Source organism: Bufo bufo, chromosome 5 (genome assembly GCF_905171765.1).
Source record: "Bufo bufo chromosome 5, aBufBuf1.1, whole genome shotgun sequence".
Taxonomy (NCBI): Eukaryota; Metazoa; Chordata; class Amphibia; order Anura; family Bufonidae; genus Bufo; species Bufo bufo.
This window is the reverse complement of record NC_053393.1, coordinates 140963396-140987829: the sequence shown is the minus strand read 5'-3', so window position 1 is coordinate 140987829 and position 24434 is coordinate 140963396. Positions and strand designations below refer to the sequence as shown.

The 24434-nt window shown below is 45.0% G+C and overlaps 1 protein-coding gene across 1 annotated transcript in view; it reads right to left on the bottom strand.

The window, feature by feature from the left end:
* The window catches only part of PRKDC (protein kinase, DNA-activated, catalytic subunit), a 448398-nt gene that overhangs the window by 218631 nt on the left and 205333 nt on the right, over window positions 1-24434 (bottom strand). Inside the window, 6 exon segments of the mRNA XM_040433446.1 lie at window positions 313-440; window positions 11595-11762; window positions 14234-14338; window positions 14918-15103; window positions 17232-17435; window positions 18619-18777. Coding sequence (XP_040289380.1) covers window positions 313-440; window positions 11595-11762; window positions 14234-14338; window positions 14918-15103; window positions 17232-17435; window positions 18619-18777 — 950 coding nt within the window.

Here is a 24434-nt window from a genome sequence, read left to right as displayed (position 1 = left end):
TTTAGTACTTAAAAAAATAAATAAAAAAAAGATTATATACTCACCTCTTTTTCCCCTGCTGGTCCTGTTCTCCTCTCACTGTCAGTATACAAGGCTGCAGCGGTGGGGTTCAGGCGAACGGGCACTTGACTATACTGCAGCGCCACACTAATATATGGCAAGAGACCGGTGGGGACAGTGACTGGCTGCAGCGGTCACATGTCCTATACTTCTACACTAAAGCCTTGTATACAAGAAACGGTAGGAGGACTGGAGGCAAAGACAAGGTGACGGGAAATTTGTAGACAATACAAGTGGAAAGATTTTATTTACCTTTTAACAACTTTCTTGAAAGTGTTCTGAAATAAATCTTCCATAAAATGCTTGTTGTCCCTACAAAGAATTTCAGCCATCAGCTGCAGCAGCACTGGGCTCTGGGACAATTCCAACGCATCTAAAAACTAAAACAAATACACAGTTTTACTTACCACTTTCAACACAAGTCATACATTATGGGGCACAAATGAATACAAGATCAATGATGCCAGATTTACATGTTAAATTTTTTTGTGATGGTATAAACCCCACCACCAAAAAATAAAATAAAAAAAATTACCATGACTGCCAGTTTTGCCAGGTTGTTGCTTACACATTTTACTTGTAAAAGCCACAGGTAAAACACGTTAAGTGCATGTGGTTTTTATAATCTTGTTTTTGTTGTGGCTTTTTACGGCAAAAAACTGCAACATCTAAATCCAGCCTGACACTGTATATCCTTATGCAATAGTCTCTTATTTCTCTCATGTATAGTCACTTTTTATTTCTGTACCATGATCTCATCTAGAGATGGGTGAATCGAAGCTGACCAAGGGGAATTCGTTCCGAATTTCAGGAAAAATTCGATTCGCACCGAAGCCGAATATCCTCGCGCTTCGTGGTAACGAATCACATTTTCCTAAAATGGCTGCTGCACGTGTGAGGATATGGAGAAAGGAACTCTGGGAAGGCAGGATAACCCATAATGCTATGCATGCAGCCAATCAGTAGCCAGCCCTGTGATGTCACAGCCCTATAAATAGCGTCAGCCATCTTAGATTCTGCCATTTACCAGTGTACTTCGTGCAGGGAGAGACGTCAGCAGGCGCTAGGGACAGTGCTAGAAAAAACGTCATTGTGCTAAAAAAAACAACTTGCAAGTGCAGGGAAAGATTATTCAAGGTGTAGGGAAAGGATAGGGAGGAATCATTCCACAGCATTTATGTTGAACAGGGTTCAAGTTGGTGAGGTTACAGTCTGGGTAATAGGAACAATCGTATTACACCTTGCAGCATTGACTTGGGACCGAAATTGCCATTATACAGCTCTGTAATTCCAGAAAACCGTTCTTATTAGGGTGAAAGTGCTGTTTGATATGTCTTGGTGAAGTACTAAAATTACAGCCCTTTTGTCGTGTATTAGTGGCAAAAGTAAAATATATTTGCCTTTCAGCGGGGAAGTTATATGTTCCAAAGCCCTTTTTGTCGTGTATTAGTTGAAAAAGAAAAAATATATTTGCTGGTCAGCGGTGCAGTTATCTGTTCCAAAACCTTTTGTGGCGTGTACTAGAGCAAAAAGAAAAAAATAGATTTTTCTGGACTCACCTGTAAAATCTCTTTCTCGCTTAGTTTATAGGGGGACACAGGACTGTGGGTATAGCTGCTGCCACTAGGAGGCGACACTAGGCTGAAAAGTGTTAGCTCCTCCTCTACCGGCTATACCCCCTCAAGCCTGGAGAGAGCATATCAGTTTGTGCCCAAGCAGTAGGAGTAGGAGAAAAACATACATGAAAGGACCCATAACCTAACCAATGTCCGTAGGACCAAACCAGAACTGAGGACCTAGAGGAAATCTGCCGTCCAATTCTCCACTCCCGGTGTGTAGACCGCCGATAGAGCTGGTACATGATCCTCCGCCCACTGCAGGATTTTGTCGACTCCTCCATCACAGCCTGTCCACGGGTTCCCCCTTGGTGGATGAGGTAAGCCACCGCCGTGGTGGCGTTGTCTGACTGGATCCGAATCGGCCGGCCCCTGGAGAAGAGATAGATGAATGGCCCGGAGCTCCAGGATATTGATGGGTAGTTTGGCTTCCAACTGAGACCATACAACTTGGACTGTCTGGGGCGAGAAGACTCCGCCCCAACCCTGAAGACTAGCATCGGTGGTAATGACCGTCCAGGAGACCGGGAGAAAGGACTTCCCTGCCTCCAAGGTTGGGGCCGAGAGCCACCACCTGAGTGCCGATCGCACCCTTGGGGAAAGGAGGATGGGACGGTCCAAGGACTCCGGTGACTAGTCCCAAGAAGATAAAATTGCTTGTTGAAAGGAACGGGTGTGAAATTGTGCAAACGAAACGGCTTCGAAGGAAGCGATCATTGCACCCAAGACCCGCATGCAAAATCTGATTGATGGGAACCTGCGCCGGAGTAGAAAAAGGACCAACCGCAGAAGGACTAGCCGCTTGTTCAGAAGGAGGCGAACGAACACCGCTTCCATGTCGAGGACTATACCAATGAAGGTGATCTGCCTGGTGGGACGTAGGGAAGACTTTTGGAAGTTTACCAACCAGCCAAAGCGTGTCAGGGTATCGAGAGTGATGATACGTAGACTGTCCTCGCTCTCACAGAAGATCACCACTTTGACCAGGATGTCGTCCAGATAGGGAATCAGGGTGATACCCATGGAACGAAAAAGGGCTAGGAGAGGAGCGAGCACTTTTGTGAAGACTCTCCGTTGCCAAGCCAAAGGGAAGGGCGACGAACTGGTAGTGATGGGGCCCTACCGCAAACCTGAGGAACGCTGGTGCGCCAGAGCAATGGGGACGTGTAAGTACACATCCCGGATGTCTATAGAAGAGAGGAACTCTCCCCGCTCCAATGAAGCAACCACAGAGCAAAGAGACTCCAATATAAAGTGTTGAACCCGGTGAAACCGGTTCAGCAGCTTGAGGTCCAGAACCGGTCGAACGGATCCTTCTTTCTTGGGGATGACAAATAGGATTGAATAAAACCCTGTGAATTGTTCCTCCAGGGGAACCGGGGAGATTACGCCGTGAGCGAGGATGCACCGAATTGCCCGAAAAATGGCGACGGCCCGATCAGAATCTCTGGGTGGCTGGGACAGAAAAAATCGTTCTGGAGGAGGAGAGAAACTCGATCTTGTAACCCGAGGTTACAACTTTGAGCGTCCAAGCGTCTGAAATGTGGGCCCGCCAAATGTCTTGAAACCGGAGGAGCCAACCCCCCACCCACGAGGGTGGGGGGCGCTCCTTCACGGGGAGGCCTGCTTTTTGGCCGAGGGACGAGTGGGCTGTGCTCGCAGGCGCCAGGCTGGTTGAAGCCGAAAGAAAAGGCTTCTTCCACTGGTCTTGCGTGGAGGACTTGGGAGGGACTCCAACAGCCGGACATGTAACCGAAAAGCGGCGAAAAAAATGAGCCCAGGCTTTTAAGGGCTTCGTGCGAAATGAGGGAGGGTGGGTACTTTTAACACCCGTGGCCTCTGAGATAATTTTATCCAATCGGGCTCTGAATAATCGGGAGCCGGAAAAAGGGTGGCCTGCCAGGGAACGCTTTGACAATGAATCCACTGCCCAAACCTTAAGCCACAGTTCGCGCCATAAGGCTACAATCAGAGCCGATGAGCGGGCAACTAGAGCACCCACGTCCAAGGAAGCCTCACAGAGATACTTCCCCGCCTGGGAGATTTGCACGGCCAAAGATTGGAGCTCAGCCAAAGGGAGGTCCACCGCCAAGTCCTGATTTAACCGTAATGCCCATCCATAGACGGCCTTAGCCACCCAGGCGGAAACAAAAATGGGCCGAAGTGCTGAGCCACTTGCTGCAAAATTTAGCAAAAGACTCCATATGGCGATCTCCGGGGTCCTGGAGGGATGAGCCATCGGCCACAGGAATAGCGGTATGTTTAGCAAGACGTGCAACCGGAGGATCCACCTTAGGAGGAGAGGACCACTTAGCTACACAATCCGTCAGAAAAGGATACAGCAGATAGAGTCGCTTGGATGTGCTAAATCGACGTTCTGGACGGTCCCACGCCTTTGCAATGACCACTGAAAAGTCATGTAAGGGAAAAGCTTTAGGAGATTGTCTGGAGCGAAGAAAAGACACCCCCTGGTGGCTCGTGGAGGGGTAGTCATCCTGCACCTGGAAGGTGTCACGGACAGCAGTAACTAGGCTATCCACCATGGAAGCAATCTTTGAAGACTGTTCCTGATCCATATCAGAGTGAGAGTCCCCAATCTTCCCATCGGAAAGAACTTCCCCCTGGGAGGGAGGATGCGTCCGAGCGTGACCCTGGTGGGGGTGGAGATGCTGAGGTGTTAGAGGAGGAATGATGTCCTGCTCTGGGCCGCTTATGTGAAGGTCTGCCCCGAAGCTGTTCACCCGAGAAGGGTGCGGACTGCGCAGGTGGGGATTTATCAACCAAACGACCCATGAGAGAGGGGGTGGATTTTTGATAGGTCCTCCACTGCCCGGGCCCAGTCCGGTTCCACACGGTCAGGGTGGTCATGCGGTTGCGTAGCCTCGGGAGGCAGAACCTGTCTGGGCGCACAGCATGCGGAGCATCCGGAATCTGGCTGGCCGCGAGGGAACTTAATTTTGCATTTAGTGCATGCATAATAAGTCGTGGCATGCGAGGGTCACTAGTGGGTTCGGACATGGTTGCTAACCAACTCCTACACTGGTCTCAAGGATGGAGAGGAGTAAAACCGTCCTACCAGTTTTCAGGGGAAAGCAGGTCCTGTGTCCCAGTAGAAGCATTGAGACAGCGTGAACCAGTGCGGGAAAGTGTAGAATCCTCCCACGGAGCCGGGTCAGGGAGCCTAGCCTTGCCCCCTGCGTCATAGAGGTGGGCGGCGAATTGTGGCCTACATTTCCCTGGAAGCCACGGCCTAAATTAGCCACCCGCGACCGACCTTGACGCACTTCCAGTCGGCCAGGGAACAAAGGGACCCGGAGCGGTGCGGGTGGCCGGCAACTTGACGAGAACAGCTGCGGAGACCCCCCGGCGGCCCGGGGAACACGCCTGGTACTGGCGCGACCCGAATCGCGGGTAGGCCCGAAAGGAAGCTGGGGCCTGAGAGAGTGAGTAGGCCGGCCTGACTAACGGTGGCGCCAGGGGACAAACGGGGGTCATTTAAAGTGCTTCCCCGAGGCTACAGGAACACAGAAAGGTATCTGTTCCCAGGAAAGCTGGGTGATACCTGAGAAGGGGAGGATGTGGGGGTGGGGGGGAAGCACTCCCCTGTTGTCCAGAAGAGTGGACAAGACACAGAGCGAGAAAGGTGGGGTGGGGTGGGGGGGTAAAATACTCACCTATTCCCGAGTACTCACCTGTTCTTCATACTCTTCTCTTCATGTCTTAGTGGACCAGCAGGGTCACCTCTTCAGCAGCTGGCACCCGAAGTGGCAGGAGTCTGGTATGGCGGGAGGGTCTTAACGGATCCAGGTGACCCTTTGGCTGGCGGGAAAGAGGGGAGCGAGGCTGCCCTGGTCCACCTTTTCTTCTGTGGGGAGGTCGGGCGGTGAGGGAACAGACACCGGTCTTGCTCCCCGGATAGACAGAGAGGCTAGGCGACAGTCTCCCATACCTAAAAGGAAAAAACTTAAAAATAACAAAAGGAAGCCACCATGCAAGCAGGGAAGTCTGCCTCCTACGACACTAAGCTAAAAACTGATATGCTCTCTCCAGGCTGGAGGGGGTATAGCCGGCAGAGGAGGAGCTAACACTTTTCAGCCTAGTGTCGCCTCCTAGTGGCAGCAGCAGCTATACCCACTGTCCTGTGTCCCCCAATGATACGAGCGAGAAAATATATTTGCCGTTACTGATGGATTACTGAACAAATGCTGACCGAGTGAAATCGGATGCTGAACAGACAGGATCCATTTTTTGTGGGTTATTATTCTGACGGATCAGAGGAAGGGCAAAATAATCAGTGACGTCAACACAGACTTACTGCTGAAACTGTCTCCACTCTGTCGGGGGGCTCTACTTGTATAAGCGTTTAATAGAACAGGTTCTGTAGACATCTATGTGGAATCAGCTGACAACGGTGTAATAGGAGTGTGCTTCCTCTTGGCGCTAACATCGACCTGTAAGGCTGAGTTCATACGTGAGTTATTTGGTCAGTTTTGGCCGCGTAACTGCCCAAATAAGCGACGCCTGTCATCTGCATGTCGTACGGACTCACAGTATTATTTCACTACCCCAGCAGACTCCCTATGCGAGTTACTGCAAGACACAGTGTTCTACACCACTATGAATGCTCTCAGCAGCCAGGAAATAGCAGTTTCTTTATGCGATTCGCCGCAAATAAATTATACTGTATGGGGGCAGCAACAAGGAGACGTTACACTGTATGGGAACCGCCACAAGGAGACGTTATACTGTATGGAGGCAGCCAGGCAGCCACAAGGAGGCATTAATTGCTATACTTTTCCATGTCATTTTTCACCATTTTGGGTATCTGTAACTAGTCGATTGACTTCTAGTAACAACAAAAACATTACAGGGTTAATTCTGTACCAGAACAAGTTGTTTATAGTAGGGATGTCCCGATACCATTTTTTTTTAGACCGAGTACGAGTACCGATACTCCTTTTTAAGTACTCACCGATACCAATTATAACAATTAAATAACACATTTATTTTGTGACCACTGACCAACCAAAAGTCCAAAAACAGCCCCCAGCCTCTGATGTGCCCCCCAGCCTCTCCCTCTTATCAGTCCTTTCTGGTAACTCAACCCCCCCCCAGTATTAATCATTGGTGGCAGTAGCCACAGGGTCCCGCATTCCCCCCCCCCCCCCCCCAATCATTGGTGGCAGTGGGCAGTTCCGACCGGAGTCCCAGCAGTGTAATGCTGGGGCTCCGATCGGTTACCATGGCAGCCAAGACGCTACTGAAGTCCTGGCTGCCATGGTATGTTAGTGAGCAGCATTATACTCACGTGCGCCGTGGCCGCCGGTCGCTCCTTCTTCTGTCTGTTCTTCTCTGGTCGGAACTGCCCACTGCCACCAATGATGGTGGGGGGGGGGGGGGGAGGGCGGGAGGGCGCACTGCCCACTGCCACCAATGCAGAGACTGAAGAACATTCCCGGCACCCGACCTCTGACAGGACGCTGTGATCTGCGCAATTAACCCCTCAGGTGTGGCACCTGAGGGGTTAATTGCGTGGATCACAGTGTCCTGTCAGAGGTCGGGTGCCGGGAATGCGAGTCACAGAATTCCTTCCCCCACGCTGAACTGCTATGAGCGCCGCCGACTTTTTGCAAAAGTCCAGTATCGGTTTTACAAAAATCTTGTTTTCTCGCCCATATTCATTGGGGAACACAGAAACCGTGGGACGTCCAAAAGCAGTCCACAGGGAGGGAAAAACCACAGACCCATGGAAGCAAGCGTCCCTGCAGGCATCTAAGAAACTGCCGCCTGCAGGACCTTCCGGCCCAAGGCAGCGTCCGCCGATGACTAAGTATGCACCTGGTAGAATTTTGTGAATGTGTGTAAGGAGGACCAGGTAGCCGCCTTGCACAACTGCGCAGCCGAAAAGCGATTTATCCGAGCCCAAGAAACGCCCACCACTCTGGTGGAGAGAGCCACCTAAGGGCGGAACCCTACCCCCGGGCGCGGTATGCTTCAGCAATTGCAGACCGAATCCAACGTGCAATTGCCACCTTGGAGGCCGCCAATCCCTTGCGAGGCCCCTCCGGGATGACAAAAAGGGAGTCCGTACGCCGGAAGGAACCGGAGGCTGCCAAATAAATCTTCAGAGCCCAGACAAATGGTGTTACTCCCTTTCCCTAGGGTGGGAAGGACAATTTTGTCATTGATATGGAAGTCAGAGACCACCTTCGGGAGAAAGGAAGGAACGGGCCGGAGAACCGCTTTATCCTTATGAAGAACCAGGAAGGGTTCTCTTAGAGAGTGCAGCCAACTCGGACACCCGTCTGAAGGATGGGATAGCCACAAGAAAAACTAACTTCCAGGACAGGAGTCACAGTTAAATCTCCCACAAGGGCTCAAAGGGAGAAGTCTGGAGTGCTGAGAGGACTAAATTCAGATCTCAAGGCGGTAAAGGAGGAAGGTATGGAGGAACCGTATGTGCCACTCCCTGAAGGAAGGTTTTTATAGGCCCCAGGAGGGCCAGAGGGCGCTGGAAAAAGATAGAAAGCTCTGACACCTGACCATTCAAGGAACTAAGGGCTAAACCAAGGTCCAACCCTGATTGTAAAAAGGATAGGACCGAGGGGAGAGAAAAATGAAGTGGGGGGATGTTCCGGCTTTCACAGAAGCCCAGGAAGGACCTCCAGGTTCTGTAATAGATCCTGGACGATGCAGGCTTCCTGGCCTGAATCATAGTGCGGATGACGTCCACCAAAAACCCTCTTCGCGTCACAATAGCCACACCGTCCAAACGAAGAGACCTTAAATGCTGACATAAGACCGGACCCTGCGAAAGAAGGTAGTCTCTGAGTGGCAGTGACCAAGGGACGTCTCCTAGAAGGAGAACGAGGTCGGCGTACCACGCGCAACGAGGATCGTCAGAATGCCCTCCATCCTGATCTTCCGTAGAACCCTGGGTAGGAGGGGGAAGGGGGGAAAACACGTAAAGGAGGGAGAACTCCTGCCAAGAGAGATCCGAACTCCGCCGCATGCTTCCGGATCTCTTGCTCGGGAGAGAAAGGTGAAAAGCTTTCGAGTGAGTCTCGAGGCCATCAAGTCCACGTCCGGGCGACCCCAACGCAGACAGATCACCTCGAACACCTCCGGGTGCAGGGACCACTCGCCCGGATCTACGGTCGTCCTGCTGAGGAAGTCCACAGTCCAGTTCTCCACACCCGGGATGTAGATTGCTGAAAATGTCGTTACGTGGGCCTCCGTCCACCGCAAGATCTTGGCAGATTCCTGCATCACTGCAGAGCTGCGCGTACCCCCCTGGTGGTTGATGTACACTACCGCCGTGGCATTGTCCGACTGAACTCTGACCGGAGGGATAGAAGAATCGCCCTGAGCTCCAGGACATTGATCGGAAGCTTGAACTCCGACCGAGACCATGTGCCTTGGACTTTCCTGGGAGGGAAAACTTCTCCCCAACCTTGCAGACTGGGACGACCTCACCTGAGGAGAGAGGCGGATGGGACAGTCCAGACTCTCGGACGATTTGTCCCAGGAGGACAGGATCGCTCTCTGGAACATGCGAGTGTGGAACTGGGCAAAGGGACTCGCCTCGAAACAGGCGAGCATCCTCCCTAACACCTTAATGCAGAGGGGGATGGATGGGAGCCTGCAGTTGAGAAGAAATCTCACAGAACACTGTAAAGCCAGGTGATTGTCCGGGGGAGGTGAACCTGTGCCGCTTCCGTGTCCAGAAGCATGCCCAGAAACACAAGTTGTCTGGAAGGAGTCAGAGATGATTTCTGAAGATTGACCAGCCACCCGAAGCATGCAAGGGCTTCCAGCGTGATCTCCATGCTGCTTGGCCCTTATGCGAAAGAGGAAGCCTTGATGAGGATGTCGTCCAGATAAGGCATAAGGAAGATGCCTCTGGAACGGAGCAGGGCGAGAAGGGGGGGCCAGTATCTTCGTGAAGACCCGAGGCGCAGTTGCCAGTCCAAAAGGAAGGACGACAATTTTATAATGACCGTCTCCAATTAAAAAAAACCTCAGGAAGAGCTGATGGCTCTGCGCAATGGGGACGTGAAGATATGCGTGATGGATATCAACAGCCAATAGGAATTTCCCCGGTTCCAGCAATTACAGAATGAAGGGATTCCATCCGAAACAGCTGGAGGCGGAGGAACCTGTTGAGCAGTTTGAGGTCCAGGATTGGGTGCACAGAGCCCTCCTTTTTGGGGACCACAAAAAAGTTTGAGTAGAACCCCTTGAACCTCTCTGCTGGGGGAACTGGAGAGATGACTCCCTGGTCCAGGAGGGACTGAATGGCCGCCCGCTCGGGGTCCCGTGGAGGACGGGATTGGAAAAACCTGTCTGGGGGGAGGGACAAAAACTCGATAGTGTACCCTGAAGATACAATTTCAAGTGCCCAAGCGTCGGAGACGTGGGGGCACCAGACATCCTGAAAGAGGAGGAGGCGACCCCCCACCCTGTTAGGTGGGGTCACACCTTCAGGCTGAGGATTGCTTAGCCGCGGAAGGTCGAGCGGCCTGAGCTCTGGGACGCCAGGATGGTTGCGCCCGAAAGGACAGCTTTTTGCGCCGATCCTGGGAGGTAACCCTCACAGCGCTGCCTGTAACCGTTCTCCACCGGAGGGCCGAGCGCTCTCCCCCGTACTGTTCTCTACCTCCCCTGGTAAATAGGGGTACCGGAAGGGACAGTGTCGCCCAGAGACCCGGCCATACAGAAGTGAACGGCGCAGGAGCGGGATTTCGTCAACGATGCTGCGAACCGTGACATCAATCAAGAGGAGCGGGGCGGGCAGAACGGAGGACCTGGGCGGGATAAAGGGTGAGTAGACGGAGCCTCTAGATGCTGCATCTATGCCCACATAGCACCTAGAGGCTCATTAGCATATTATAAAAGTGTGTATTTGATCAGAACGGCTGCAGGGAGAAATGTTAAAAACATACTGTTATGTAATGCTGACATTAGCACATCGCTAATGTCAATCAGCTACATAACAGTAATTCTTTAACTAATCAAACCAACCCTTTTCCACAACAGAACGTCTTTCCTTGCTTGCCAACTGTTTTTGTTTTTTTTCTATTGAAGCAGGAGTTTAAAAAAAGATGTTGAAGAAACAGGAAATTCTCTGTTGAGCTAACTTCTGTTTTCAAGTTCGGCGTACAAGGTTCGGGTTATCTAAGAATTCTGTTACGGATTTCTCTACCACGCACAATAACGTGTAGTCTGTGGTAGCAGAATCCATAACGGAATTCTTAGATAACCTGAACCTTGTACGTCAAACTTGAAAACATACGTTCGCTCATCCCTACTCAGGACCCCTCTTTACTAAACAAGTGAAGAGATCTGCTGCAAATAGTGGATCACATTCTGGAGATGTTGGTATGTCTATATATTACAGAGTCCTTAATGGGCACCCGAGTAGTACTACATTTTGCTGCAGAGGAAACAAATGGCCACCTTTAGCTTCCCACAATGACCACAGCCGATTGCAGATGTGGATGAATTCTGGAAAGAGGTCATCCTCCATGGGAAAACCCCTATAAAGCAAGTCTTGATGTAATAACTACATTTTACTGAACACTACTGAATATGGCCACTTTCACATGGTCAGTATTTTACATCGGCATTTGAACAATATTGGTAAGAACAAAAACAAGGGTGTGTCCAAAACACAGAAGAGATACAAATATTTCTATTATATTTTATTTTGGCTTCCAAATACAAATGCAAAATACAGACCAAATACTGACCATGTAAAAGTGGCCTAACAGATGCAATGGGACAGTTTTTATGCATAAAGTTAATCGTCTTTTTGAACAGAACACATTTCAATAAAAAGTTAACAGGGGAATAATAATTTTTTGAAGATGAATGATGTCATAGATGGAAATGATATCTGGAAAGAACATTGCTTACCTTTTTTACACAGTCCACATAATTATTGAACTTTAAAGTGCCTTTAGGAAATTCATCAGATTTCATTGGAAAGTTAAAGGCAACAAACTGATCAAGGGTATGCTTTAACTCTCTCAATCGGTCTTCTTTTAGGTTGGTGAAGAAAGGAAGTATGATAATAGTCTGACTCTATGAAATAAATGCAGCAATATAAGCATTCTGCACCAAATAACTCAAGCATAGGTTATAACACAGTGGTAGGAAAACACAATAGAAAGGCTTTTACACTGGGATTATCTGACCATAGAATTTACATCATAGTCTGCAGAACACAAATTTTGGCAGAATCAGCTGAAGATCACAAATACGAGTGGACATACTGTATTCCAACATGCCTGATCCTTGATTGATGAAGAATACAAGCTGTCTACCCAAGGAGTGCTACAGTCTACCCAACTGAATAAGCATGCACACTCAGTCAAGAATGAAGTAGCATAGTTATGAAAGGGTCCAATAAGCTGGGGAAGCCTGTAGTCCCCCTGCAACAAATCCTTTGTAAGTGATGCCTCATTCACACGTCAGTGTTTTGGTCAATGATTCTAAGCCAAAACCAGGTGCGGCTCTAAACACAGAACAGGCGCAGATCTTTCCCTTATACCTTATGTCTGTGGAGGCGCCAATCCTGATTTTGGCTCAAAATCACTGATGGAAAACACTCACCAAAACACTGACGAGTGAAGCTGGATTTACACGGGCCAAGAAGCCATGATCGGTGGTGCCTGTATGAACGACAGGATCATCCCATGAACGAGGGTTTTGTTTGTCCATCAGCGGAACATTTACATGGCCGGATTGTTAGTAACGACTGTTTGCAGGAACAGTTGTTCCTGATAATCTGCACGATTCTCGGGCCGTGTAAATGCACCTTTACTCTACTAGCTTGGGCCCAAGCATTTGCCATTAAACAAAACATTAACAGCAATATGACTGTCCCAGATGACCAATCGAGGGGAAAGTGTTAATTCGCAGATCTGCTTGTCAGTGAGTGACAGCAGCTCCACTAATCAGCATGTTCCTGTCACAAACAAAGAATCTCCATTAGGATCCATACTGAAGACCCGGCTTGCACAGAGAGAAGGGGAGCAGAACAAACGGATTCTGTACTGGCTAAATGGTGACTATGGCTGCCCTAAAATGAGAATTGCTGAAATAAAAAGAGGGCAATATGTTGTAATGTGTTATACCATGAGCTGACAGATAATGTTAAGCAGAGGGTATGTAATGTACGGCACTATACACCAGATCTATAATATTATTATAGATGTGACACAAGTAGATGGAGAAAGGAAATGTGACATTTTGATTGTTCTATGTGCATGAATTTTCATGGGTGTACTCTTCAGCTTTTGTGTTAATGTACGGTATATGCTCCATCAGGATGGGGACATAGGACCCCCACAAATCAGTCAGTTATCCTCTATCCTATCTTTTAAACTTGGAATAATTATAATTAGGGACTAGCCTGGGTAATGTATATTAACAAATGTATTAACAGATGCCTGAACAGGCAATGAGACCTATCTTGACCCAGGTGAAATTAATACTTCACTTTTATTATTAAATATATTAAAATCTGAATTACTGAATGGGTGCACATTTTATTTATCTTTATTAATTGTTTTACAAACCAAAAAACTAATGTTAAAAAAACAGTCACCACTCCACTAGAGGGTTGAAATATTGGACGGCAAAGAAAGGGGGCGCGGAGGAGTGCACTAACTCCCACCCTCTTACTTAGGATACAGGGCATTGCCGTATCACTGTGTGTAGAGCTATTGCTAACTGAATAATGTTATCAGTATAGCAGTGTAAAGCAGTGGGAAACAACTGCGTTACCCCACTGTCAGAGGGATACAATTGGCACCCTTATGAGCGTCGGACCAGCTTGATGCCAGATCGCAAATAGCCCTACAAACTATAATAGACACAGTTAGATGCCGTGTCTATGCTGAATGCTTGGTTAATCTCCCTATTGGAATGTAGTCCAGCCGGACTGACAGTCTTCCACTCCACAGTGAATAAGCTGTGGTCAGTCCGTCTGGACTACATTCCAATAGGGAGATTAACCAAGCATTCAGCATAGACACGGCATCTAACTGTGTCTATTATAGTTTGTAGGACTATTTGCGATCTGGCATCAAGCTGGTCTGACGCTCATAAGGGTGCCAATTGTATCCCTCGGACAGTGGGGTAACGCAGTTGTTTCCCACTGCTATACTGATAACATTATTCAGTTAGCAATAGCTCTACACACAGTGATACGGCAATGCCCTGTATCCTAAGTAAGAGGGTGGGAGTTAGTGCACTCCTCCGTGCCCCCTTTCTTTGCCGTCCAATATTTCAACCCTCTAGTGGAGTGGTGACTGTATTTTTAACATTAGTTTTTTGGTTTGTAAAACAATTAATAAAGATAAATAAAATGTGCACCCATTCAGTAATTCAGATTTTAATATATTTAATAATAAAAGTGAAGTATTAATTTCACCTGGGTCAAGATAGGTCTCGATGCCTGTTCAGGCATCTGTTAATACATCTTTTAAACTTGGCACAACCCCTATAACAGAGCCTAAGAAAATGTATATGCATTCTGATAAACATACTTTCAAATTCAGCCCAAGCTTCTGATCCAATAGAATGCTCAGATAGGTTCTAAAAATGTCATTAAAAGCTGGGTGGTTTGTATCACAGGACACAGTAGATTCAATCTGAAAAAACAAAAGTACAGAATCACACAGGATGAAGCACAAGATTGATATTTCATTTTACTGCCCACTTCCTTTGCCATTCTTAGTACTGTCAGCACACAGATTTAAAGACAGTATAGGACAAATGCAGGGAAAATTATATACAAACAGATGCAAATTAATGGGAACTTAATCTGTAAACAAAGATTCTAACTGTAAGAAAATGATAAAATTAACATAAAAATACAGTGAGCAAAGCAGATGCATTTACTAATTACATACAAAGTACAAAAAAAGGAGTCGAAATCCCATAGCTCTGTATGGAACTGCAAACAAAGATCAGGTAAAAACTAAAAATTTCATAGGTGCATAGTCTTAAGCAGGGATGCCCAACTTGCGCCCCTCCAGCTTTTGCAAAACTACAACTTGCACAATGCCCTGATGTAGACCAATAACTGTAGGCTGTCCAGAAATGCTGGGAATTGTAGTTTTGCAACAGCTGGAGGGCCGAAGGTTGGGCATCACTGGTCTAAACCATATGATTCCAAAAAATAAATCCAAATCAAGAAGGACTGATTGATTGTCTTGGGTTATCAATACCTGTAACACTTTCGCAAGTAATGTTAGAACTGCCATTTTGCTTTCTGGTGAAGAGTCTGCGGCCCACCAGCTCTCCAGTTTCATCCAATTTTTAAGCACAGAATTCACCAACTGCGTGCCTTGCTGCTTCTGGACTGAACGCTGTCTAAAGCTTTGGTCTAACATTCCATTCAAGACTGAGCTTACCTTCATGGAAAAAAAAATACATACAGATTTTTATATATCCAGGGGACGGACATTAAAAAGCATTAGAATTCTGATGCATTTTATTAGTAAATCTGCCCTAAGTGTTTGAAGGCTCATTTAGCACTGATCCACCAAACATGAGGAACTTCTATAATACATCAATGATGATAATATAAACGAAAGAAAGAAAGAAAGAAAGAAAGAAAGAAAGAAAGAAAGAAAGAAAGAAAGAAAGAAAGAAAGAAAGAAAGAAAGAAAGAAAGAAAGAAAGAAAGAAAGAAAGAAAGAAAGAAAGAAAGAAAGAAAGAAAGAAAGAAAGAAAGATAGATCTCTGGAGAAACATTTTGGATTATAGATTTATATAAAACTCTTGAGAGCTGGCTGCCCCATCACTTGACCCTTGGGTAATGTATATTTTTGTTTTATGTAGTATTGATCTGAATTAATTGGCTTGATACTTAGTCAGATACCCGCTCATTTGCGGACGTGTAACGTTAGTAGCTACATCAATATTTTCTCTGATTTCAGTTACGATGCATATAACTGAATAAAGCGGATAATATTGGAGAAACTCTGTTGGGAATCTTTATATTCCCTAGTTTGATATCAAGCCAATAATTTCTAGGTTCTGTTGCAATACTACCATTATCTGAGATTGGTCATGATTTCGGGCACAGCAAGGGCTCGTATCGGTCATCTTCTTGATTGAGTTTTCCGCATAATCCATTGATTGTATATCGCTCACAATTTTAAAGCCGTATGGCATAATATTCTCGTGTTGGTTGAGTAGTGTTTTGTTGGCACCATATAGTGGTGAATTCTGGGTACTGCATATCATTGTATATTATTGAAATTTAAGTTGATTAAGTTTTGATTGTATTTTAAACTATTGTATAATAAACCATTTATATTTTTGCATAGACGCTTGTACCCTGTTTTACTGATTGCACAAAATAATTAGGTTCTCGATTGAACTCTTTATGAGATGTTTATGTCCATCTCGCGGGTCAATATCGTTTGTATAATTTTTCTTTTGAGCCGTAATTTTTTTAAAATATTTATATAAAAGCATTTGCTTTATATACCCAACAGGTTTTAGTTTGTGAGATTCGTTCAGGGCTCTCACAAGCGGTCCAAAATGGATCAGTTTTGCCCTTAATGCATTCTGAATGGATAAGGTTCTGCTCATAATGCATCAGTTTGGATCCGTTCGGCCTCCATTCCGCTTAGGTAACAGAAACCAAAACGCTGCTTGCAGCGTTTTGGTGTCCGTCTGACGAAAATGAGCCAAACGAATCTGTCCTGGCACACAATGTAAGTCAATAGGGACGGATCCGTTTTCACTGACACAATAGAAAACGGATCCATCCCCCATTGACTTTCAATGGTGTTCAAGACGGATCAGTTTTGGCTATGTTACAAATAATATAAACTGATCCGTTTTGAACGGATGCATGCGGTTGTATTATTTGAACGGATGCGTTTGTGCAGATCCATGACGGATCCGCACCAAACACGAGTGTGAAAGTAGCCTAATACAAATTATTAATCTTGCATCATGATCAGTGAGGATAACCGTTTTTTCCCTCAATATCATTTGATGGCTGCGACCTAATATAGAGAAACAGGTGGAACCGTACTTAGTTACAAGTGAGAGGTGCCACTAGAAGCATTCTTCAATCTTATAATAATCTGTTGATGCTTTATTTAATAAATTCAGTTCTACAACTGCTCATTAACTGAATATATTAAAAGGGTTCTCTGGACATTTAATATTGATGAGCAGGCACCCCAGCCGATCAGCTGTATGAGGAGACTGCGCGCGCAGCGTGCATGTGCCGTCTCCCTTCTCTCTTCCTGTGGCTAGGTCTATGGAACAGCAGAAGTGGACAGGAAGAGAGAAGGGAAACTGCACGTGCGCACTGTGCATGCCGTCTCTTCAAACAGCTGATCGGTGGGGTACCGGGTGTTGGACCCCCGCCAATCTGATATTGATGACCTATGCTGAGGATAGGTCATCAATTTTAAAAGCCTGGAGAACCCCTTTAAATAAAGCATCAACAAATCATTCTAAGAAGAGTGTGCCCTGAATTTCTGAGTGACCAAATAATAACCTATATTTGGTTACCATTTTTGGATTTTCTGTAGATGAATTGAGTAGATGAGGTACTACTGTGTCCAGGTTCTTCAACAGTTCCCTGTTAATAGTTTCAGAAAACAAACTGTAGAAATACTCTCCATGAGAAAAATTGATGAAGTTTCTCTGAGAACTTCCAGACAACGGCACTGTTAAAACTACTGTGTTCAGCAATAGGCTTACGAGTTCTTCACACTGAAAAGGAGCACAAATTTAATGGAACAAAGCAAGCAACCACAGAATATGCATGAATCAATTAAACTAAAATATATTCATCTTGCTGTTTAGAAGCCTAAAAGGGACTGTCTCATACAACACCACCTTTTCAGATTAAGCCAATCTGGTGTCTCAACTACTTGAAAAAAGTTGCTTTTGCCACAGAAGGTTTTTCTCAACTGTTTCACATTTTCACTGCACTTGCCGAAACATTACTTGGAATCAGTACATAAAACATACTGTTAAACTGCAGGTTTTCTTACTTATCTGCTCTTTTGTCAAGAAAAAAAGAAAGGTCTGTGTAAAACTTCAATCACATTTGCTGCTGTAATCTCTGGTTCATTATCAAATTTCAAACTATTTTACCGCCAAAAAGGTAAGATCAGCTACTAAAAGTTAAAGGGAAGATATTGTCAGAAAATGACCTATTGTCAAGTTCTTACATTAAACATATGTTTACTGTTTGGTAAGGTTTTTCTAATTTTCCTCAGAAGGCTTTGTTTTACATCTGTGTTGGAGGATCAAGTGTGAACTGATCTAGAGCTTCCATTATTTTAGTTTTTCTACTCCTATAACAGAGCAGAACAAAATAAATCCTAGCACAAAATAGATTACATAGATGATAAATTAATTCTAACACTGGTCACTAAGCCTCCCAGCAGGCTGTCACTTCATATTAGTCTATCACTTAAACTATCACTATAAGCGATCATTTCTCAGCAGTCTTTCATTATCTTCACATGCAGGATTGCAATGACAAGTAACACCTCTGTAAAGGTAATACAGAATTTACCCCTGACTGTAGATGATTAATGCAACTCACCCACCCATTGCACAATGATCTCTTCACAGGACATAGAGTGTCCACAAGGCTACTCTCTTACAGAAATCAAATCATCTCCAGACACCAGGCTCCTATGCTGAGGCAGGTGCTGCAAAGCATATCTCTGATCTGCTGTTAACAGCTCTAAGTAGCAGCTCAGGCAAGGTGGGAGCCCCCATAATCATGTACAAAAAGAGAACAGATATATAAAACAGAATCGAGAAAATAAAAACGCTTTAGTGCCTGGTTTTAGTAAATTATAAAATTCAGGTGATATATTCCCTTTAAAATAATTTTAAGTACACTGCTTCATAGAAAATTTGTTGAAAAATAAATTACCTGTCCACCGAAATTAAAAGAAAGATGTAAAATTCCTTCAGCAAGACGTTTACTGCTGATGTCTAGAGATGGTAAGGACTTTCTATCATTACTGGCAGCAATGCCTTTATAAACCACTGAAAGGAGTTTGGAACCAACAGTAAATCCAAGACCAGTAACCTAAACATAAGAAATACAGGTTAGTGGTGCAGAAATGTGTAAACTGTGTAAACAGTTATATCTACTTATTTTAGTTATAATGGGTATTCATTGCCTTTAAGAGCAATGTTAATTTATATTTACTGTTTTGTATGGATTTTCATGGAGGCCAAAGTAAGTCCATGAGAAGATTACTGTGCTATTCAAAAGCTAGTGTATTTGTAACAATATATTATACATTTAGAAAGTTAGAAGATACACCGCACCTGCGGATTCTGAGGCTTCATTGTTTTTCCTATCTGAACATGAATTCCACTGTGTGAGAATTGTCTAGATGTTCCTCAAAGTATACATTCATGTATCAAAGTTTGTCCCTCGGCCCTGAGACAAGGCCTCCAGATGTCAGAGGTGTGTAGTATTGAAAATATCAGGCATGTATGAGTTAACCCTTAATGGTATGATGCGTAGCGCCACCTAGATATGAGCAGTTAATACTACATCAGTAGCAAAAGTGCATTCTGGGTAGTATTATGACGTCATGCTCCTTATCAATGCACACACCAATCCAACAATGATTGGAAAGTTCCAAACTAGGAGGGTGTGTTCATCTGATAAGTTTTGGGTTAAGAAACGAGATACCAAAAAGGAAAAGAAAAAAGGGGAGAAAAGAAGAAACAAACAAAGAAACATTTGGATTATAGATCTCGTGAGAAACATTTGGATTACCGGGAAAAACTCTTGAGAGCTGGCTGCCCCAAGACTCTGCACATCACTTGACCTTTGAGTAATGTATATTTTTGTTTTATGTAGTATTGATCTAAATAAATTGGCTTGATACTTAGCCAGATACCCGCTCATTTGCGGACGTGCAACGTTAGTTGCTACATCAGTATTTTCTCTGATTTCAGTTACGATGCATATAACTGAATAAAAGGGGACAATATTGGAGAAACTCTCTGCTGGGAATCTTTGTATTCCCTAGTTTGATATCAAGCCAATAATTTCTAAGTTTTGTTGCAATACTATCACAAAATTTAAGATTGGTCATCATTTTTAGGCGGAGCAAGGGCTCGTATCTGTCATCTCACAAATTTAAAGCCATATTGCATAATATTCTAGTGTTGGTTGAGCATTGTTTTGTTGGCACCATGTAGTGGTGAATTCTGGGTCCTGCATATCATTGTATATTATTGAAATTTATGTTGATTAATTTTTTATTAAATTTGAAACTATTGTATAATAAACCATTTATTTTTTTGCATAGACGTTGACGGTCTGTTCTTCACCCCAGCCACGTACAACACCACGGGTCCCAGATAGGTGACAACAACGAGCACCCTGGGATGCCTGCTGTGGTTGGTCTTCCTCCTTGTACCCTGTTTTACTGATTGCACAAAATAATCAGGTTCTCGATTGAACTCTTTTTGAGATGTTTATGTCCATCTCAAGGGTCAATATAGTTTGCATAATTTTTCTTTTGATCCGTTAATTTTTTTTTATCTTTATATAAAGCATTTGCTTTATATACCCGACAACTGCAAGAATAAAACTGCAACTAGAAGCCACCATGTTTGATTCAAGGTATCAAAAGTGGAGACATAAATCATAGCCATACTATTGACTTTAGAAAGAAGGTTACAATACTTTTATTTGACAATAGTGGATATTGCACAGATTTTACATCCGCAGGCAGAAAATCCACGAGCTATAGAAAAACATTGAGTATAAACTGATATGAGGAGAGGACTTTAAAGCGAACCTGTCACCAGGATTTTGCGCACAGAGCTGGGGACATGGGCTGCTAGATGGCCACTAGCACATCTGCAGTACCCAGAATCTGCAGTACCCAGGTCCCATAGCTCTCTGCGCTTTTATTGTGTTAAAAAAACCTTTTGAGTGATATGCAAATTACCTGATATGAGTCCTGTAGCTAAGCGTCAAGTAGCCCAGCACCGCCCCGCGTCCTCCGAATCTCCTCCTTGCCGGCTGACGTCACAGAGCTGGAGCGCCGAAATCTCGCGATGCGCGAGCTAGCGCATGCGCAGTGTCGGCATCATGTTCATTCCCTGTGCTGGCATCAGCACAGGGAACGAACTACGCATGCGCTAGCTCGCGCATCGCGAGATTTCGGCGCTCCAGCTCTGTGACGTCAGCCGGCAAGGAGGAGATTCGGAGGACGCGGGGCGGCGCTGGGCTCCTTGACGCTTGACTCATCTCCGGCTACAGGACTCATATCAGGTAATTTGCATATCACTCAAAACGTTTTTTTAACACAATAAAAGCGCGGAGAGCTGTGGGACCTGGGTACTGCAGATGTGCTAGTGGCCATCTAGCAGCCCATGTCCCCAGCTCTGTGTGCAAAATCATGGTGACAGGTTCGCTTTAAATCCACAACATGTCAATTCTTTGTGTAAATGTTTACTTCGGATTTCATCTATTGCAACGCATAGTATAAAATTGTGTTAAAATGCCAAAGCTGCAGTAGATTTTCTCTGTCCTATGTGAATGTCACCTTAGGCTACTTTCACACGTGCGGCAGAGTGATCCGGCAAGCAGTTCCGTCGATGCAACTGCCTGCCGGATCCGGCAATCTGCATGCAAACTGACAGCATTTGTAGACTGATCCGGATGCGCATACGTTTCACAAATGCATTGCAAGAACGGATCCATCTGTCATACGGACAAACAGATCCGTTTCTTTTTTTTTTCCTCCACAGCTTTAACCACCTCAGCCCCCAGTGCTTAAACACCCTGAAAGACCAGGCCACTTTTTACACTTCTGACCTACACTACTTTCACCGTTTATTGCTCGGTCATGCAACTTACCACCCAAATGAATTTTACCTCCTTTTCTTCTCACTAATAGAGCTTTCATTTGGTGGTATTTCATTGCTGCTGACATTTTTACTTTTTTTGTTATTAATCGAAATTTAACGATTTTTTTGCAAAAAAATTACATTTTTCACTTTCAGTTGTGAAATTTTGCAAAAAAAACGAGATCCATATATAAATTTTGCTCTAAATTTATTGTTCTACATGTCTTTGATAAAAAAAAAATGTTTGGGTAAAAAAAAAATGGTTTGGGTAAAAGTTATAGCGTTTACAAACTATGGTACAAAAATGTGAATTTCCGCTTTTTGAAGCAGCTCTGACTTTCTGAGCACCTGTCATGTTTCCTGAGGTTCTACAATGCCCAGACAGTACAAACACCCCACAAATGACCCCATTTCGGAAAGTACACACCCTAAGGTATTCGCTGATGGGCATAGTGAGTTCATAGAACTTTTTATTTTTTGTCACAAGTTAGCGGAAAATGATGATTTTTTTTTTTTTTTTTTTTCTTACAAAGTCTCATATTCCACTAACTTGTGACAAAAAATAAAAAGTTCGATGAACTCACTATGCCCATCACGAAATACCTTGGGGTGTCTTCTTTCCAAAATGGGGTCACTTGTGGGGTAGTTATACTGCCCTGGCATTCTAGGGGCCCAAATGTGTGGTAAGGAGTTTGAAATCAAATTCTGTAAAAAATGACCAGTGAAATCCGAAAGGTGCTCTTTGGAATATGGGCCCCTTTGCCCACCTAGGCTGCAAAAAAGTGTCACACATCTGGTATCTCTGTATTCAGGAGAAGTTGAGGAATGTGTTTTGGGGTGTCTTTTTACATATACCCATGCTGGGTGAGATAAATATCTTGGTCAAATGCCAACTTTGTATAAAAAAATGGGAAAAGTGGTCTTTTGCCAAGATATTTCTCTCACCCAGCATGGGTATATGTAAAATGACACCCCAAAACACATTCCCCAACTTCTCCTGAGTACGGAGATACCAGATGTGTGACACTTTTTTGCAGCCTAGGTGGGCAAAGGGGCCCATATTCCAAAGAGCACCTTTCGGATTTCACTGGTCATTTTTTACAGAATTTGATTTCAAACTCCTTACCACACATTTGGGCCCCTAGAATGCCAGGGCAGTATAACTACCCCACAAGTGACCCCATTTTGGAAAGAAGAGACCCCACGGTATTCGCTGATGGGCATAGTGAGTTCATGGAAGTTTTTATTTTTTGTCACAAGTTAGTGGAATATGAGACTTTGTATGAAAAAAATAAAATAAAAAAAAAATCATCATTTTCCACTAACTTGTGACAAAAAATAAAAAAATTCTAGGAACTCGCCATGCCCCTCACGGAATACCTTGGGGTGTCTTCTTTCCAAAATGGGGTCACTTGTGGGGTAGTTATACTGCCCTGGCATTTTCCAGGGGCCCTAATGTGTGGTAAGTAGGTAAATGACCTGTGAAATCCTAAAGGTGCTCTTTGGAATGTGGGCCCCTTTGCCCACCTAGGCTGCAAAAAAGTGTCACACATCTGGTATCTCCGTATTCAGGAGACGTTGGGGAATGTGTTTTGGGGTGTCTTTTTACATATACCCATGCTGGGTAAAAGAAATATCTCGGCAAAAGACAACTTTTCCCATTTTTTTATACAAAGTTGGCATTTGACCAAGATATTTATCTCACCCAGCATGGGTATATGTAAAATGACACCCCAAAACACATTCCCCAACTTCTCCTGAGTACGGCGATACCACATGTGTGACACTTTTTTGCAGCCTAGATGCGCAAAGGGGCCCACATTCATTTTATGAGGGCATTTTTAGACATTTGGATCCCAGACTTCTTCTCACGCTTTAGGACCCCTAGAATGCCAGGGCAGTATGAATACCCCACATGTGACCCCATTTTGGAAAGAAGACACCCCAAGGTATTCAATGAGGGGCATGGCGAGTTCATAGAATTTTTTTTTTTTTTGCACAAGTTAGCAGAAATTGATATTTTTTTTTTCTCACAAAGTCTCCCTTTCCGCTAACTTGGGACAAAAATTTCAATCTTTCATGGACTCAATATGCCCCTCACGGAATACCTTGGGGTGTCTTCTTTCCGAAATGGGGTCACATGTGGGGTATTTATACTGCCCTGGCATTCTAGGGGCCCTAAAGCGTGAGAAGAAGTCTGGAATATAAATGTCTAAAAAATTTTACGCATTTGGATTCCGTGAGGGGTATGGGGAGTTCATGTGAGATTTCATTTTTTGACACAAGTTAGTAAAATATGAGACTTTGTAAGAAAAAAAATAATAATTTCCGCTAACTTGGGCCAAAAAAATGTCTGAATGGAGCCTTACAGGGGGGTGATCAATGACAGGGGGGTGATCAATGACAGGGGGGTGATCAGAGAGTCAATATGGGGTGATCACCCCCCTGTCATTGATCACCCCCCTGTAAGGCTCCATTCAGATGTCCGTATGTGTTTTGCGGATCCGATCCATGTATCCGTGGATCCGTAAAAATCATACAGACATCTGAATGCAGCATGACAGGGGGGGGGGGGGGGGGGGGTGATCAATGACAGGGGGGTGATCAGGGAGTCTATATGGGGTGATCACCCCCCCCCTGGAAGGCTCCAGGGAGACGCATGTATGTGTTTTGCGGATCCGATCCATCTATCAGTGGATCCGTAAAAATCATGCGGACATCTGAATGGAGCTTTACAGGGGGTTGATCAATGACAGGGGTGTAATCAATGACAGGGGGGTGATCAGGGAGTCTATATGGGGTGATCACCACAGTCATTGATCACGCCCCTGTAAGGCTTCATTCAGACGTTCGTATGCGTTT